The 14,283-nt window shown below is 31.7% G+C and overlaps 1 protein-coding gene across 1 annotated transcript; it reads right to left on the bottom strand.

The window, feature by feature from the left end:
- Positions 1-8,149: 8,149 nt before the first annotated feature.
- LOC123195767 (G-type lectin S-receptor-like serine/threonine-protein kinase SD2-5) lies at positions 8,150-10,904 on the bottom strand. The gene has a single exon (XM_044609597.1). It carries the CDS (start codon positions 10,827-10,829, stop codon positions 8,292-8,294), a length of 2,538 nt encoding a protein of 845 aa, XP_044465532.1. The 5' UTR covers positions 10,830-10,904; the 3' UTR covers positions 8,150-8,291.
- Positions 10,905-14,283: the final 3,379 nt, after the last annotated feature.

Genomic DNA, 14,283 nt, shown 5'->3' with positions numbered 1-14,283 from the left:
AGGCAAGGGCTCTATATTTAGCCTCTGCACTTGATCTTGCTACTACAATTTATTTCTTACTCCTCCAAGAAACCAAGTTACAACCTATAAGTGTGCAATAACTGGATGTTGACCTTCTATCATCAGGGGACCCAACCTAATTTGCATCCGTAAAACCTTCTAACTTTAGGTGACCACTCTTAGAAAAGAGTAATCATTTTCTTGGTACAAACTTTAAATACCTCAAAATATGAAGAATAACATCAAGATTTAAATCTTGAGGATCATGCATATATTGACTTACTAAACCTATAACATAAGCTATATTTGGCTTGGTGTGAGATAGATAAATTAATCTTCCAACTAACCTTTGATATTGACAGATATCAATTGGTTTACTGACACCTCCTTGCAATTTGTGATTAACTTTAATAAAGGTACCTACAGGCTTACAACCTAACATACCTATCTCTTGCAGAAGATTTAAAATATATTTCCCTTGACAAATTAAAATTTCTTTGTCACATCTAGCAACTTCTATTCCAAGGAAATATTGCAACTTACCTAAATCTTTAATCTCAAATTCTTGAGCTAGATGTTTTTTAGTCTTGCCATTTCTTCTACATTATCTCTTGTCATCACAATATCATCAATATAAACTATAAGTATTGTAACCTTACCATTACAGTGTTTGATAAAACTAGTATGATTAGTGTTGCATTGGTGATACCAAATGGAATCATAGCTTTACTAAACTTGTCAAACCATGTTTTAGGTGATTGCTTTAAGCCATATAGTGCCTTTTTCAATCAACAAACCTTCTGTTTTTGTTTTCTCACAATTAAAACCAAAAGGAATTTTTATGCCAAAAAGCATTCTTAACATCAAATTGTTGTAGATCCCATTAACGATTAGCTACGCATGACAAAAGAATTCTGATTTAGTTCATTTTTGCAATTAGAGCAATTGTTTCTTGGTAGTCCACACTATAGGTTTACGTGAATCGTTTTGTAACCATTCAAGCTTTAAATCTATCTACTGATCGATTAGCTTGGTGTTTAATAGTGAACACCCATTTACATCCAATAGGTTTATTTCCTAATGTAAGATCAACAAGTTCTCATGTTTCATTTTTGGTCAAGGACTTCATTTCCTCAATCATGGATTTTTTCCACTTTGGATAATTTATAGCTTTTTGCCAACCCTCTGGAATGGAGATAGAAGACAAAGACAAAACAAAAGCTCTATACGTTGGAGACAAAGAATCCTATGAAACAAAACTAGATATAGGATGTTTTGTACAAGCTCTAACACCTTTTCTTACAACAATATGAATATCAAGACCATTAGTGCTAGATTTAGAGTTAGAAGAATCAAAAGTGGAAAAAGGCTTACCGCAGGTTTCCACAGGAATTAAGCTAAGAGGTGGCGTCTGACTAGGTAAAATATGCTCAATGGCTTTATATGTCTTGTCCCTGCAAGTGTACGTTTTCAAGTCTGATCTATTAAGTCTCTTATTCTTACTTTTTACATCTTCACTATAAGAAATTGGATTTAAAATATGTATAAGTATATATTTACTTGGTGTTGTCACCTTTTTTTCCCTAATCTCCCCCTATAGAGGTGTCTAAGATGGAGAAAAATAGGGATCTAATTTTCAAAATGTGATGTCCATTCTCACAAAAAATATTTCTAGTAAGGCATGATAACACTTATAACCTTTCTGAGTTATAGAGTATCCATTGAACACATACTTAAGAGCTCAAGGGTCTAATTTAACTATATTCATCTTATGAACAAAGCATACACAATCAAAAATTTTAAGAGGAACTATGTAAGAATTAGTACCTTACGAAACTTCCAAAGGGCTTTTAAAGTTTAGTATTCTCAAAGGCATTCTATTAATAAGATATGCTGCCAAAAGTATATCATCCCCCTAGTAAGTCTTTGGGACATTCATGGTAAACATAAGGGTTCGAGCCATTTCTAATAAGTGTCTATTCTATCATTTAGAGACTTCATTCTATGCACTAGTATTCATACAACTAGTTTGATGCAATATCCCATGACAATTAAAATAGTCAAGAAACACACCTTCCACATATTATATGCCATTGTCAGTTCTCAGAATTTTAACTTTAGCATCAAATTGGTTACAAATCATTTTGTGAAACAACTGAAAATAAGTAAAAACCTTATTCTATGCTCTCACCAAATACAACCATGTCGTCCTAGTACAACAAATATGGAAAGAAACAAACCATCTATAACTAGATATCGAAACAGTTTGAGTAGAACCTTATACATTAGAATGAATAGCCATAAAAGGAATTGAACTTTTATTATTAATAAAAGGATAAGAGACTTTTGTATGTTTTGCAAATTCACAAGCATCACAAACTAATGAATTTAGATTGCAATTCTTAAACAAACTAGGATATAACCTTTCTAAAGTAGAAAAAGATAGATGTCCCCATACATCAAAATATATAGTCATAAAAAGAACTAAACTATTATTATTAATAGAAGGATAACAGGTTTTTGTGCTTTTTGCAAATTCACAAGCATTACACACAAATGAATTTAGATTGCAATTCTTAAACAAACTAGGATATAACCTTTCTAAATTAGAAAAAGATGGATATCTTGATTTTCTATGCCATTAGATCAACTATTAATTATTTATCATCAAATCCTCTAACAAAACTTGGATTTTAGCAAATATAAACCATCTCACATTCTACCATAGGCAATCATCTTCCTTATGTTCAACTCCTAAAAAACACAAAAAGATGGATAAAAGATAGTTTTATGATTAAGCTCATTTGTGAGTGTACTAACAAATAAAAGATAATTAGAGAAACTATGAATATAAACAACTGAAGATAGACTGATGGAAGAAGTACAATTAATGGAATCTTTTCCAGATATAGGTGATAAAGACCTATCAATTATATGAACTTTATCTTTACCTCAACAAAGAGAATAAGTTAGAAAAGAATTGAAAGAGCAAGTCATATGGTCTGATAGTCCTGAATCTATAATCCAAGGGCTATTTCTAGTAGGAAAGTTGGTAATAAGGGTTATACTTGAGTTGGAAAATTAGAGGAAACCATAGTTGAGGGAGAATCAAACTAACACAAAAGATACTTTAGGGTTTGAACTTCCTCATTTGAAAGACTTCTACTATTGACAGTTTCACCTAACACTGCCACTTCTATAGTTTCTGACATATTAGCTTGTGATCTATAAGCATTTAGTCATTTACCACCATGCCTTTAGTTGGCTGACAATGAACTTCCAACAATTTTCTTCAGTATGTCATGTCTTCTTATAATAATCATATTTGAGGTGATCTTTTTCTAATGTGCTTGTCTTACTAACTTTCATTTATTCATGAAAAGAGTTGGCTATCATGCTTAATCTGTCCACTGAGACTATGTGTAACATAACATTTCTTTGACTTTCTTCCTATTGCACATAAGAATATGTTTGTCACAAAGAGGGCAAATGATCCTTGCCTAGAACTTGAACTCATATCTGATCATATTGCATGTTCAGCCTAATAAGAAAATCACATATTCACTCATTTTCTATGACTTTCTAATATTTAGTTTGTCTTCAAGACATGTAGCTTGAAAATCTTGATAATAATCAAGTTCTTACCATAGACCACTTAATTCAACATAGTATTATGTTATAGTCATCTCTCTTTGTTTCATCCCATACACCTTATTTTGCAACTCATGGACTTGAGCATCATTGCCCACTTATGAATAGGCTTGTGACATTGCACTCCATATTTTGAAAACAACGCTTAGTAACAAAGGTGCTTCAGAAATCTATGGTTGTATTAAGTTGATAAGCCAAAACATGACTAGAGAGTTTTTAGACTTCGATTGGTTGAGAGTTGGGTATATAATGCCTGGTTTTGGCTTATCCTTTGTAATATAACCTTGCAAACCATATGCTTACATGAATAAAAAACATGAACTTGACCAAGCAAGGTAATTAGTTCCATCTAGCTTTATCAGGCTGATTTGCATTAAAAAAATATCTGCCCAATAATCCAACTTTAACTTCTTTGATTTCACTGGTAGCCTTAAAACTTTTCCACTTGGTCACATATATATGTGTGTGTGTGTGCATACGTGTATATATATATAGAGAGAGATATGTTGTTATACCATGTTATGAGAAATAAGATAGGTAAAAGAATAAGAAAAATTTTGTCATCCTTATGTATATATACAAGAATTCTTAAATAGGAAAAATACCTCTACACGGAAAAAAACTTAAAAACTAGGCACTAATACAACCTTAACATAATGGCCTATACAAATCAATAAAATCCCTAAAATTAAGCTATTACATAATTGTCAATCATCCTTAAAATTAAGCTATTGCATAATTGTTAATCATCCTAAAATTCAGTTGTTACATAGTTGTTAATAATTATACATATCGAAACTCTGTCAAAATAATCACTCTCCCAAGTGTTCAAACAGACACAAAAGTCTCTTCTCTTGCTTCTAATTGGTCTGACTACTTAGTGTGTATACCTTGGTGTCATCTTACACTTGGTTGGAAAGGGAACGACCTCCTAAATTCATCTTAAAGTGAAGGAATCATCAAATGTGAGTAAGTAATTTGCAAACATCTTCATTATTTTTGAATACATATTGATACCTTATAAATTGATCTTGGTATTATCGCTAGTGAATATCATATAGTTAAAAATTTTGTTTAAGGCAAAGGACTATTTCCCATTTAAGTTTTAGCTCAAATTCAAAATCTCACCACGATAGTTGAAAAACCCAAATTCCTCATGACCGAACTTTTGTTAGTTTTTTCTGTTAGAAATAAACATAAAATGGTCATTTTACTATTTATATTAAAAATATATAAAATTTGTTACTTTTCCCCCTAGATTTTAGAAACTAATAATTTACCCTTGCCTAATATTTTCAAACTTTGAAAAGTAATATTTTCACCTTCAAACTTAGGGTTTCTATATTTTTTAAACTACAGTCGCCACCCAAAACTTTTAAAAATAGCAATGTTACCATTACCTTTTAACTTTAGCTTCTAGTATCCTTTATGACATCCTCTCTAGCCTCTTTTTTCTCTTGAGCCAATGATAAAGGTAATGTAATGAAGAGACGAAGATTTCGTCATGCACCACTATGCAATGAAGAGATCTCTGTCTCTTCATTGCACCTATTTTACCATAGGCTCAGGGGAAGAAGGAGACCAAAGAGGTCATCGGAGGGGATGTTGGAAGCTAAGGTCAAAGAAAGAGGGTGAAACTGCTATTTTTTGAAATTTTTGAGGGGCGGCTGCAATTTAAAAACTATAGAAACCCTAGGTTTAGGTGTGAAAATATTACTTTTCAAAGTTTGAAAACTTTAGGGAAGGGTGAAAATTTTAGTTTCTAAAACCTAGGGGGAAAAGTAACAAATTATATATTTTTTTAATATAAACAGTGAAATTACTATTTTACACTTACTTCTAACAGAAAAAATTAACAAAAGTGAGGTCATGGGTAGGAGTTTGGGTTTTTCAACTGTTACGGATTTGATTTTAAATTTAAGGTAAAACTTGGATGGGAAATAGTCATTTTCCCTTTTGTTTATATTTCCACTACCTTATGATGTTTTGACCTCGTGAATGCTATCTAATATGTAATTCTCTTTCTTGCTTGATTTCATGTTTTCAGTGTGAGATATTACAAAGGAAAGTTTGAGATTAATTGACGAACGTTAAGATTTTTATTAAGTTTTGTTCATAGGGTTTGAGGTTAAGTTTAAAGTGCTTGTGGAAGGTTGACAGGATTTTATCTTAGTTCTTGCATATGGTTAAAATTATTGATTATATTTATAATAAAACTATGTGTACCCATTTTTGGTACATAATTTGTATACAAAGATGAGGTGTTATGGATATTTCTTTATTTTATGATGACATATGTTTTAAAATCACCTAATTACATGATGACATATCATTCTGTATATGAATTGTATACAAAAAATGGGTACACATAGCATTGTTCTTATATTTATATTGCCTCTTCAAAAATAATTATTTTAATTATTATCACTTTATAAGGGAAGTTAGACAACAAGCTCACATTTGAGTGATGTTAATTCGAAGCCAAAGATTGGTGTATCTAAAAGGCCAAAGGACTATTTCTTATCCAAAGTATCCTCTTATCTCAAGTTCTAAGCCTTTAACTTTGAAAATCATATTTACTCACTTATGAATAGTTAAAGTTAATAAAACCTTAACCCCTTAAATTTTTATTTCTTCCCCCCCTCCCCCAAACTCTAAAAACTAACATTTTTTCTCCATAGGTCAAGTTTTAAAAAATAACATTTTCCCCTCTAAGGTTTAGTTTTCAAAATTCAATGCCATCTTCGACGACATTGCCTTTCTCTTTCTCCGATAGTTGCTCCCTAACCATCTTCCCCTATGATTGACGGTTCTAAACCTAACGAGAGATGATATTTGATCGAGAAAGATGAAACATCATCTCTCTAATGAAGACAAGATCTCTCATCTTCATGAGATTTTGTCTTCATCGAGGAAAACGAAGTCAGCTTCATCTTTCCCACAAAGTTGAGTTATTTTCGACATTAATTGATGCTATCCAAGCTTCCAAATGAGAGAAGATTGGTTATTAGAGGGAGAGGAAGTATAAGGAGATATTCGTTGTCAACGATGGTGTCAGATTTAATGTCAGAGATCTGGAAACTAAACCCTAAGAAAAAACTGTTATTTTTTAGAACTTGGGTTAAGGGAAAACTTTTAGTTTTTAAAGTTTAGAGCAGAAAAAAGAGATTAAATTTTAATTTATTTTTAATATTATAGATAAAATAACGATTTTACCCTTAAAACCATTAATTTTAACTATTTATAGGTGGATATTTGAGATTTTCAAAGTTAAAGAATGAAATTTGAAATAAGAGAATCCTTTGGGTGAGAATAAGTTCTTTGGCTTATCTAAAAGCTACTAAGTTTGCAAACCCCTCAATGTTCTATCCTCTGTCTTCCATAATTCAAGTTTGATTGTTTTTTACTACTGAAATGTTAATTGTGAACGTTACTTATATGTTACTTCGATATTTTTTTCATTAAATAGTAATAATTTATATTAAATGTCAAAAATTGATTATACAAACAAATAGACTTTGGTAGCTTTCAAAATAATCTCTTATATTTACAAATTATTAAAAAAAAAAACATAGGATTAAATTAATAAAGAAAAACTTTGTAAGAATTAGTATCCTATCAATAAAATTCTTAAAAAATATAGTATAAAATAATAAAAATCTGTAAAAATATAATTAAAAAAACTCTATAATAAAATTCATAAATTAATTAGAAACCTGAAAAAAAAAAAGAAGGGATGTCAAACCAATAAGAGTATTAAACTAAACCATCAGTACACAAAAATATACAGAATGCAAGAGTTCAAAGAAATCTAAAATTTTACGGAGATCCTGTTTACATTGTTATTTTATAGAAAATTTCAGAGGTGTGACAAATCTTCTAATTTTACATACAAGGAAAATTTCTAGGAGCCTTCCCTACAAACAAAAATTTCCACAAGCCTGGCCCACAACTATATTTTCCGCAAACCTTCAAGTCAAAGAAACCTAAAGTTTATTTATAGAAAATTTCAGAGGTTTGACAAATCTTCTTATTTTGCACAGAGTGACAATTTCCAGGAGTCTTCCATACAAACCAAAATTTCCTCAATCCGCCCTTCCCACGTCTATATATTACACAAATCATCATTCAGTCAATACTTTTACCAAAAATTTCTGACTCCCGAAAGTTCACGGAAACCTTGATCTTCCTCAAATCCACCTCGACTTTCGGGGAAAAAAAAACAGGGCATGTTAGAAGAGTTAGAAAAAATAAAAAGGAGCTCGTGGTCAGTGGCAGCCCTAGCCTCCGCAATCATTGAGGCGGATGAACAACGGCATAGAAATGATTGGGGTGACCTTTGTTAACTTCTTCCCTTGGCCCTCCTTGTTGAATAACATAATTTTATTAAAAAATTTATCCACCTTTTTGTTAATACACTTCTTTTTTTTCAAATCATATATAATTTGATCTCCCCGACTGATATTCTAGCATGTTTTCTAATATTAAGAGAAACGTCTTTTAGAATCAACTTTATTTAATGATCATAAATATGCCACATAACTTACAAAAACTCAATCAAATTTTCTTTCAATAAAAGTTAACATTATGATAAACTGAAGATAAATTTTGACACACACACATATAATACCGTCTAATTTTTACCTCGGTCCAGACAAAATGGATGGGAGTAATATAGTAGAACTGGAATTTTCTTCTAGTTGACCACCAATTTCACGTAACTTTCTTGGTGGTACTGGATTGAAGAAATTATAATCCAGATTCTGCTCAACCTCATTAACACCTTCCAGGACCTTAACTACCATTGCCATGGAAGGTCTACTTGTGAAATCACTCTGCAAACACCAAGTAGCCAGTTTCATGGTTTTCACTACTTCATCTCCATTTAATTGCATATTTTGATTGTATGTATCAACTAAATCTAATAATGCTCCCTCCTCTGCCTTCTTCTTGAGCAGGCTTAGCAAATGCATGTCTTCCTCAGGTAAAGAGCGATCAAGATTTTTGCGCCCACACAGAATTTCTAATGTCACAACTCCGAAACTATAAACGTCAACTTTTTCTGTGATTATTGAGTTAAGCCATTCCGGAGCCAAGTAGCCTGGAGTTCCTCTCATTGTTGTCATAACCTTATCCTTCTTCCGGTCGATCAGTTTTGACAACCCGAAATCACAAACTTTAGCGTTGAAATTATCGTCTAAGAGGATGTTTTGGGGCTTTATATCCAAGTGAACAATCTTCTGCCTGCAATCTTCGTGAAGATAGGTTAGTCCTTTGGCTATGTCAAGGATGATCTTCTTTCTTTGCTTCCAATCAAGCATAGCATTATTGAAAATCCACCTATCCAGAGATCCATTAGGCATGTATTCATAAACGAGGAGCCAATGAGATTTCTCAGCACAAAATCCAATCAATCCCACCAAATTTACATGTTGTATGCTTCCAATAACTTCCACCTCCGTTAAGAAAGATTTCTTGATTTGCCCAAGTCCTTCAAGAAGCTTCACTGCAACTTTGGTGCCATCATTCAGAGTTCCCTCAAACACTGAGCCGAATCCTCCCCTACCGAGGATCCTTGTGAATTTCTCTGTCACGTTTTCCAGTTCTTCATAAGAGAATCTTCTGGGCAATCCTGGGAGATGATCTAGATAATCAGCTTCCTCAACTTCATCATTATCATTTTTCAACCAAAAAAAAATGCCACAGATTACAATCAAAACAAACACACCAGCGGATCCAAGGCTTATACCCAATATTTTCGGCTTTTCTCTTGTCTTCTTTCCACTTCCACCAGGACTTGAACTTAGGATGGTCTGAATCTTTAAAAATGCAGTAGAGTTATAGTGAGTCTTTCCCTTGTCATTCTTCATCATCGAAAAGATTTCAGACAGTAAATAACAATCCCCGGCTGAAAAGTTATCATTATACAAAAAAAAAGCAGCTTTGCAGGAACAATTCGTTAAGCAGGCTTGTTTACATGTCTCTGAATCTATGTTCTCACGGTCTCTGTTCCCTAGGTCTGATGCAAAGGTAAAGTAAGTAATATCTCTAAGCTCAATAGAACTGTGATGTTGTGTAGATTCACATGATAAGGGAGTACTGGGGACGCACCCAGCCATGGGCTGGATATCACTTTCTTGCTTGAAATAGTTGGTCTGCCCATTGGATGTAGGGCATCCGCAAAATCCATTCGAGCAGATGCCATATTTCCCACAAACCATTGGATAATTGCATTCTCCAAAGTACCCTGTCAAAGGATCTGCTACTTGATTCCACTCATTTTGCCACTCGTAAACTTTCAAATGACCATCAGGCCCTAATCTCATGTATTGTGCTGATGATGCCTCAGGAATGGAAAATACGACATCAACAGTCTCATTTTTTATTTCGGAGGAGTATTGTTGGAACAAAGATAAGCTCCCATTCCTAAATCTAACATAGCTTGTTTTGTTGAGATAGACGGAGTAACGTCTTTCATAATATACTTGTCGAGGGTCAGACACTACGAAAGAAAACAATCCTTTATCAGTGAGAGAAAAAGAATGCAAACCTTCACTCCAATTTGTTAAAGAAACACTAGCAGTAAGTTTTTGCCCTATCATCAACTTCTGGCCCGGAACTAAAGAGTCGGTCGGATAATCGAAGGATTGCCAAATCGTTGAATTATTCTTGTCAAAAAGAACGAGGTTGCCCGTTTCAGTCAAGTTTAAGCCCACAACAGATTTTCCTCCCGTACTTGTCGACCACGCTATACTTCCATCAGCATCTCGCAAAACCAAATCTCCATCTAAAGTGAGCTCCAAGGTTGCGTTCATTCGAACCGGATTATCACGGTTAGCAGACCAAACAACCTGCGGGAATCCACTAGCTGGAAGAGTGATACCGGAAGCACTATTGGTCTGAACAATGAAAATGGCGAAGAGATAATTAGTGTCACAGTTTCCATTACAGTAGAAACCGCAGGCATATCTTGGACCAAAGCTTCCCCTAAGAAGGATGGCTCTCACTGTCGCTCCATCATTGAAATCTACCGAGTGAGGTGCAGTTTCACTGTTTTTCCATATAGTGGACAGGTTTGCTATTGGATAATCAAAAGGTTGAGCACTAACTAAGCGATAAAAAATTGATGAAAGAGAAATAAGCAGAGAAATCAAACACCAATTTGAGCTGATGTTCATTGCATATACAAGAAGATGAATGGAAGAGAACTTGAAAGACTTGTGGGAAAAGAGTAAAGGCAAATGAAAACGAACCTCTGCCCTGCTGTCTGCCGAGGCCCACCGCAAAGGTATTTTTTTAGGGATTAGCTTTGGGTATTACCTCATCACCCCTTAGATTACTAAACTCACTAATAGACCCAAAGACTTTGGAAAGTGACACTCTAACCCTAATGTTATGATCTAGATTCTCTTTCAATATCATTTTACCTTTTTATTTAACAAACAATAAAATTATGTATACAATTTTATGTACAAATAATAATATATTATCATATGATTTAATACTATTTTATATTTAATTTTCAATTATTTAATCATATGATGAGCATCGTTGTTTATGTACATAGTACTATTTTTTATCAAACTAAATAATTGTGATTTATATTGACTTGGCCACAGACCGGTTTGGCTTGTGAACTGAACCAAGATCAATTTATAAAAAAATTTTCAACACAAAATGGAAGTCAATATGTAGAGATGGAGCAACAACAACAACAACAACAAGCGGAGATGGAACAACAACCCCAAAAAGTTCTTACCTTCGATATTTTCAAAATTCATTTCAATAAAATACAAAAAAGAATATGATAATTTTGAAGTTATTTGAAATTATTGTAAACAAATTTATAAATTCAAGCAAAGAGATGGATATGAGACATTCAAAAGACACTTAGAGTCGAAGCATACAGAAAAAATTGGGCAAAATAAAGACCAAACACAAATAACCGGTATAGTTCTCCACATAAATCTCTATTTATTTATAGTAATAATAAAAGTAAAGAAGAATTTACAAAAATGATAGCAAAATATCACTTAGCATTTAGTTTTAATGAAAATTTAGGTTGTAATAATTATTGTAAAACTACATTAAATTATGCACATAAAACTATTCCAAGAAACACATTAAGAAGATAATTATTAAGTTTATATAAAAATAAAAAAAATTAATTCAATATGTAACTATATGTAATAATATTTGAAATAATCATTGGCAAGTTCACTTTTATATGGGTATAACTTGTCATTAAATAGATAATAGATTTCAATTACAAAAAAGAATATTAGCATTTAGGGTGTTTGATTACTGACATATGATCGATAATATTTATAAAATAATTAAATGAATATTAGAAGAATATAGATTAATTTTTAAAATATTTTCAATTTCATTTGGTAATACAGCTGCAAATACAACATCAATTACTGATTTAACAAAAATTTGCAAGCTCAATTTAGGTGGTAGATTTTTTCATATTAGATATGTATGTCATGTATTAAATTTATGTGTATAAAATCGTTTAAAATGTCTTAATAATTATATTAGTCTAATAAAAATAACAATTTCATTTTTATGGACACATCCTCAAACTATGAAAGAATGACGTAAATTTTGTAAACTACATACTAAAAGACCAAAAAGATACTTTAAATATGTGTCGACTCTTTGAAATTCAATATATGAATTATTCAATGTGTCTTTTGATTATAGGGAATTATTGTGCATATTTATTTTATAAAATGTGCAACAAGTTATATTATATCCTCAACACTAGGATATTTGTAAGACAATTTTAAACGTATTGATGAATTTTAATAATGTAACTTATAATTTAAATCCCACTTCTTATTTATTTTTAAGTGAGACCTTTAATATTATTGGGTTCTTACAAAAGGCCGAATAAGATGTTGTTTTAAAATAAGTTATTTTTTTAATGAAAACAAAATAGGTAACTTACTATATAGAAATTCCAAAAAATTTTCTTGCTACTTTTTTTTTATCATAGGTTTAAATTAGATGGTGTTACAGATTATTTAATATTATATTATAAATATATGCAATTAGATTATGAAGATGAAATTAACATTTCATTAACTATAACTACCATTATGAATTTAATTAAAAAAATTTATGTTGAATATTCATTAGTCTATGGTAACCAAGGTGGTTTTTCTTCCTCTCTACCACTTGTTGCCTCATCACCAACCCAAAATATTAGTTATGGTGATCAAATTATGATACAAAGGGGCAAAAGACCAAGACAAACATCAAGCTCCACCTCAGAGCTTGATATTTATCTAACCACCACTTTTGAGTTTGGTGACAGTAATATAGGTAAAGACTTTTTAGTTCTAGAATGGTGAAGTCGATATGCATCAACTTTTCCAACATTAATAGCTATTGTTAAGCAAATCCTAACAACACCAGCATCAACTATCACAATGGAACAAGCTTTTAGTTAAAGGGGCAATATATTGGATGAGAGGTGATCAAGTTTGGCTTCTAAATCTATTGAAGCTCAAGTATGCATGGACGATTAGACAATAGCCGAATTACACCAACAAGTTATAAAAGTGGACTTCAATGAAGAACTCCTTGATTTAACTACAGATAGTTCGATGAAGGGAATCAGTAGTTAAGATAGCGGAAGTGAATGATAAGGTAAGGAGGTACCATCGGCTATCAGATATGTGAAGGTAAGAGAACTATGTAGACTTTGATTTTTCTAAACAGTAAGAAAATATGTAGAAAGCTTAATTGAAAAATTAAGTCCAAGCTTTTTTTAAATTTTAAATTATTATAATTATTAATTAAAAAAATAAATCGGGGTCATGTATTAAAATTGATAGTTCAATGTTAGTTTTGAATCAAGGCTATAAACCGGAACCATCAATTCCAAACTATCCTCTTAATGATTTCATTCAGGGTCCTTATTTTTTTGAACTATGAATCGATGGTTCTGAACCGAAACCAATGGTTCATGAACTGTAGCTAGGACCAGATTTATAAATAATAAAATAATTGTTGGTTTGGAAGTGTGCACCAATGATAAGTATGTTGAATATAAGATATTCAGGCACAAAAAATGAATAGGTACAATATTAATGCAAATAAAAGACAAATATTCTTTTACATGATTCAACAAGAGAAATTAATCACCCACATCCATGGTGTTGTTATTTTTTTGGTAATGCATGATTACAGAATGATTAGAAAATAACAATATTGCAAAGTATCTTGAAGTAAGAATAAAATGATGCCTCTCAATTTCTCACTACTATGTATATATAGTAGTGAGAGTTAGAGTTACAAGAGTTTAGGATAGTGCAGTGGATAATGGCATGATAAATGTTATAGTGGTCTTGATATAGTAGAAGAGTACTTGCACTTTAATTGTGATTACCAAATTTGAGATGGATATGATTCCTTGACAATAAGAATCACTTAATTAATGCTAAATGATTAAAGGAATTATGGCAAATATAATCCCTGCTTTATGTTTAATGATAAACCTAATAAAATTTGACATGTCCTATTAATCTAACATAACACAATAAAGGAAAAATTAGGTTAAGGTTATGATTTTTGACAAAAATTATAGTAGGGTCAGATTCAGGTTGACCCTAAAAAATT

This window comes from Mangifera indica, chromosome 14, assembly GCF_011075055.1.
Source record: "Mangifera indica cultivar Alphonso chromosome 14, CATAS_Mindica_2.1, whole genome shotgun sequence".
NCBI classification, from domain to species: Eukaryota; Viridiplantae; Streptophyta; class Magnoliopsida; order Sapindales; family Anacardiaceae; genus Mangifera; species Mangifera indica.
Note: the sequence above shows the minus strand (reverse complement) of the source record. Positions and strands in the feature narration are given on the sequence as shown.